At 34.2% G+C, this 5000-nt stretch overlaps 1 protein-coding gene across 2 annotated transcripts; it reads left to right on the top strand.

Moving 5' to 3' along the window:
- Positions 1 to 153: 153 nt before the first annotated feature.
- Positions 154 to 3394, top strand: LOC111409186. 2 transcript variants are annotated; one of them, XM_023039170.1, is made up of 9 exons: positions 154 to 206; positions 309 to 425; positions 724 to 1233; positions 1389 to 1744; positions 1825 to 1924; positions 2043 to 2102; positions 2441 to 2524; positions 2645 to 2761; positions 2937 to 3394. In XM_023039170.1, the coding sequence occupies exons 1-9, from the start codon at positions 174 to 176 to the stop codon at positions 3237 to 3239; spliced, it is 1680 nt and encodes a 559-aa protein (XP_022894938.1). In that variant the 5' UTR covers positions 154 to 173; the 3' UTR covers positions 3240 to 3394. The 2 variants fall into 2 exon arrangements, with proteins under 2 accessions (XP_022894938.1, XP_022894939.1); XM_023039171.1 differs by lacking the exon at positions 154 to 206 and having other exon boundaries at positions 353 to 441.
- Positions 3395 to 5000: the final 1606 nt, after the last annotated feature.

Genomic DNA, 5000 nt, shown 5'->3' with positions numbered 1-5000 from the left:
TTAATAGTAAGTTTATTCAATACACGACAGTCTATGTACATTTCATGGTACCCTCATTTTTCTAAAAAAACATCAATGCTCTCCATGGAGAAACACTGAATCAAATAAACTCATTATCTAAAAATTCCTGAATTTGGACTTTTAATTATACTCCGGCGAATCGGAGCCGGTCGATGAGAGAAAGAAAAATGGCCTTATTACAAGATGTAATCAAATTTCAAAGAAAATGCAATAAACTTTCGATAAGATTTGACATAATTTATATCTTTGTTCTGATTTTTTTTGGGTTTTTTTCTCCACATTGGCAGGTTGACGAGCTAAGGAAGAAGCTAAAACATGAAGAAAATGTTCATAGAGCTCTGGAGAGGGCTTTCAATAGACCATTAGGAGTTCTACCTCGGCTTCCTCCTTATCTTCCTCATAATGTTAGTACAAATTCAAGTATAATTCAACTCTCTTCTAGATATGGCAATTCTTCTTTATAAAGACATTGCTTGATCCACAAGTTGGGACTATATACTGAACACGATTTTAGCTTTTTTTTTCTTCTTTAATACTGTTCGCTACTATCAAATTTATACAGTACTCGACAAGATTGAACTCACACCATTGTTCTTAATCAGCCCAATTCAATTTTGCATTTGATATCTGAATCTTCAAGTTTATTTATGATCCCATAGTTGATTAGAGAAGTAATATTGTTATTGCATTGTGATGTTTTAGACATTGGAGCTACTAGCTGAAGTAGCTGTATTGGAAGAAGAGGTTGTTCAGCTCGAAGAACAGGTTGTAAATTTTAGACAAGATCTATATCTGGAAGCTGTTTACATATCCTCCAAAAGGTGCGCAGAGGATTCACCGAGTTCATACGCTGAGTTGTCAGTTGGAAGTTCTAGACGAATACACTCGAGATCCTTGTCACAAAGTGAAGTCAATTTGAGCACATTAGCTGCAAGGCCTTCAGATTCTCTTGCAAGAAGTGCATCTACAAGAAAACGATTGCCTTCTGAATCTGTCTCAAAAGGCACGAGGGATACCTTTAACAGGGCATCTAATGGAAAACTAGCTTCCTGCAAACCAAATTTGTCCTCCGAATATGGATTAAGAATCGCGAATCGATCTTGTCTCAGTTCTTCCAATGATAAGAAAAGCCCTGTAAAAAATGACGCTGTAAAGAAACCTACATTAAAGCCTGAACCATTAATCAAAATTGCAAGTCCAAGAATCCTGCAGGTACTCTCTCATTTGCAATTTGATAAACAAAGAAATGCACATTTGGTTCGCACCATTGAATAGGATTGGACAGTACTAGTTTTTGTACCAAACAAGCTATGATTTCTCAGCCTATGGATAAACATTCAATTCTTAATGTGACTGTACTGTTTCAGTGTAGAATTGTGGAGCGAGCACAAGGGAGTACGTCTAGTTCGTCAGATGAGATGGTGACAAATGCAGAAAGCCCGGCAAACCAAATCTCAGAGGACGTACTAAAGTGCTTGTCCAGCATTTTTCTAAGATTGAACAAACTGAAAGGGAAAACAATGGATTCAGATTCTTTTTCTTCACTTGTATCTAGAGCATTTAGTAAAAATAATGTGGAATCAGGTTTTCGAGATCCTTATCGTATATCTTCTGAATTTAAGAAGAGGGACATCGGCCCTTACAAACATCTCTGCACAATTGAAGCTGGATCAGTTGATCTCAACCGCAAATCGAAGGCATCATTTTTGATCCGTAGATTAAAGTAAGGCCTGTGATGGTTCTATTTTTGGTTTTGAGAAGATGAAATCATATTTACTAACTTTTTCCTACAAAAAATTTCAGGCTCCTCCTTGGCAAGCTAGCGTCCGTCAAGTTAGAAAATTTAACGCATCAACAGAAGCTCGCCTTCTGGATTAACACCTACAATTCCTGCATGATGAATGTAAGAAGTCTATCGCTTGCTCAAAACGACTTTTTTTCCTTTAGGATCATTTTTCCTTGGACATCAAACATTATCCGATTGCTTAATAAAAGCTTTAAAGGAAAATGTACCTTTTCAGGCATTTTTGGAGCATGGAATTCCTGACAGCCCTGAAATGGTTGTAGCCCTAATGCAAAAGGCAAGACTTCTCCAATCACTCCATTCCATACTTTCTTAACTTTGCTAATGGTTTGCTGGTCGTCTGTCGTGTTTTTTGTTATGTACACCGTCGAAAATTGTTCCTGCCAGATCCTGTCGAAACACATATGATGGTGAATAATCATCAATGGCCAATCTGATTTTAATTTCACAGTCCTACATAAACGTTAAAACTTGACAGCAATCTGAAAATTTTCTGTAATTATTTAGCCTTCTCAAAGATACTATGGGAATTAAATACTCTGACTACCTGGCGACTCAATTAATTCTTACCACTAAACTCCAGAGTTTCCTGAAATTCAGCTATGCTTCCTGCAGGCAACTATAACTGTTGGAGGACATTTGCTAAATGCAATTATGATTGAGCACTTCATCTTGAGATTACCATTTCACTTGAAATATGTAATTTTTCTTCGCTTATTTTTCCCTGATACTCATTCTCTAAAGCTCTATATAATTTTTTTTTCCAAAGAATTTTGTATAAATTCAAGAATATATGTAAACTGCTAATTTCTTTTATAGACACGTCAAAAATCTACAAAAAACGACGAAATGGAGGTTCGTAGCACATTCGGCTTAGAGTGGTCCGAACCACTGGTCACATTTGCACTCTCCTGTGGAAGTTGGTCCTCTCCTGCTGTAAGTTCACTATGCTGCTGCTTCTTTGAGTTAACATAGGTAGATCATTTAGTAGCTTCAATTATTTCCATGGAACAATAATTTTATGAAAAAAAGGTTTTGAAATTTGATCCTGTTTTATGATCAAATTCTCCTAAGATTGTTCCATTTGATGGATAAATTTTCTTGAATTAAGGTGAGGGTGTACACTGCATCTCACATTGAAACTGACTTGGAAAAGGCGAAAAGAGACTATTTACAGGCTGCAGTTGGGATTTCATCAGCAAACAAGTTAATAATTCCAAAACTATTAGACTGGTATCGACTCGACTTTGCAAAGGACCTCGATGCATTGATTGACTGGGTTTGCCTTCAGTTACCGTATGAACTCGCGAATCAAGCAGTAAAATGTCTTGAGAGAAGAGGAAAACAGCCTCTCTTTACATTAGTACAGGTTATGCCATATAATTTCAGTTTCAGGTACCTTATATATCGATAGATTTTCTCTCCAAAACCTTGGCTTTTGAACTTTTAGAGGTGCTTTAGTTGGAGATTATATACTTACAAATAATACATTATGCAAGTATATAATATAATCTACACTTTTGTTAGTAACAGTAATAAATGAAAGTTGGGAATGCTGATTCTTGATCCTTTGCTAAGTACATCAAAATGGTCATATCATTTCACTTGCTGATATGATTATCATTAATCTTGTGCATTCACTCGATTTACTTTCTTGAGTTAGAATTTGTTGATATGATGTGATCTCGAATCGCAATGGGATTTTAGAAGAATCAGATGGGTTAGAAAAGGGAATAGGTAGACATTTGTGGTTGCAAGTTCTAAATCTTACAGTTTTGACAATGAACTGAACGGAGAGACAAGAAAAGATAACTGGAAACGAGGTTTAGTTTGTCGTTTGTTATGATCTTAAATTGCAAATGTTGAGTGATAAAGAACACTACTTGATTTTGGAGGAGATGTTTGAGAAGAGTAAGAGATTCTAAACCTAATCGAACGAAAAAAATAATTGCCTCTATCAAATTAAAGTGCGTAAATTTAATTAAAAAATTACAAAAGCACTCCATAAGCGTGCTTAACTGGTTGAGCCATGTCCCCTCACAGTGGAGCACTTTGGGTCTATCTTCAAGTTGTCTAGTCGAACCTTGAAAGCACGGATCAAATCACTGGTTGCATCACTATGGTCAAACCGATCATCTCCTACATTAAATTTTGTTTTCTCAGAACTTTAACTATATGGTACGAATTATGTACACACAAAATTGGAAATTGTTGGAACTGTATTAAATTTTATATTCAAGGTACAAAAATTATCATGTTGCAATAAAACTCAACTATTCTGTTAAGAAAAATTCTACTTCCATATAATTATTGACCTAATTATTACACGTAATGGTGTCCATTATGTGATATGACAATCATCTGATTGTTGATGTGCTAGTGTGAGATTTGAATTAAAAGTTAAATTCAGTGTCACGTTTAATTATAGATATTATTATGTAGACAATTATGTACATGTAGTACTTTCCTTTTGTTAATCCCCTTTTTGAAAACTATTCTTTAAAAACTCCTTTTTTCTCACATTCATTTTCAATCACATTTTCACAATAAAACATTCATCACGTAAATCCAAAATTTTCCTATTTTTTGACCACATTCTCTAAAAAATTACTATTCAAAAACGCATTTTACACAAAATAACTATCAAACAAGGGATTATAATTTCAACACCAAAATGTTACCATTCTCAAAATTTTGATGATTCTGGAAGCAATTTTATGCAGTGTAGCATCTGTTGAGGGGTCATAACTCTAAGGTCAATTTCAAATTAGGATATATATACAATCAAAGATCTACCATAATAAAATAAAGATTGTTTGACAAAACGTTTAATAAAAATTTTAACATATTTTAATAAAAGATGATTAATGCGATGTTGAAGGTTGACAAAAATCGTGAATCTCATAAAATGTAATTAAAATTGAAGCTTTACCAATTGAAAGGTTGTATTCAAATTGTAAAACGTTATAAAACATTTAAATAACTCTTTCACGAAATTTACCTCTATTTTATAGCAAACTGAAAATGTGGTGAAAATAAGAAAAATACAGCAAAAAGACAATGTGGTGTTCTCCTGTAAACATACAACCAGAATTAACAGAAATAAAAATGACAAACCCAAGCAAATGATATCGGCTATCCTCCACTCCTGCAAAACCCAGATAAATAAAAGAAA

The sequence above is a fragment of the Olea europaea genome, chromosome 14 (genome assembly GCF_002742605.1).
Source record: "Olea europaea var. sylvestris chromosome 14, O_europaea_v1, whole genome shotgun sequence".
In the NCBI taxonomy this organism is placed as follows: domain Eukaryota; kingdom Viridiplantae; phylum Streptophyta; class Magnoliopsida; order Lamiales; family Oleaceae; genus Olea; species Olea europaea.
The sequence above is the reverse complement of the archived record's forward strand: the minus strand, read 5'-3'. Positions and strand labels throughout refer to the sequence as shown.

Coding starts and splice junctions, on each gene's coding strand:
- LOC111409186 (XM_023039170.1), top strand. CDS start 174: ATGAGAGAAAGAAAAATGGCCTTATTACAAGAT. Junction 426..723: donor CTCCTTATCTTCCTCATAAT/GTTAGTACAAAT, acceptor GTGATGTTTTAG/ACATTGGAGCTACTAGCTGA. Junction 1,745..1,824: donor TTTTTGATCCGTAGATTAAA/GTAAGGCCTGTG, acceptor AAAAAATTTCAG/GCTCCTCCTTGGCAAGCTAG.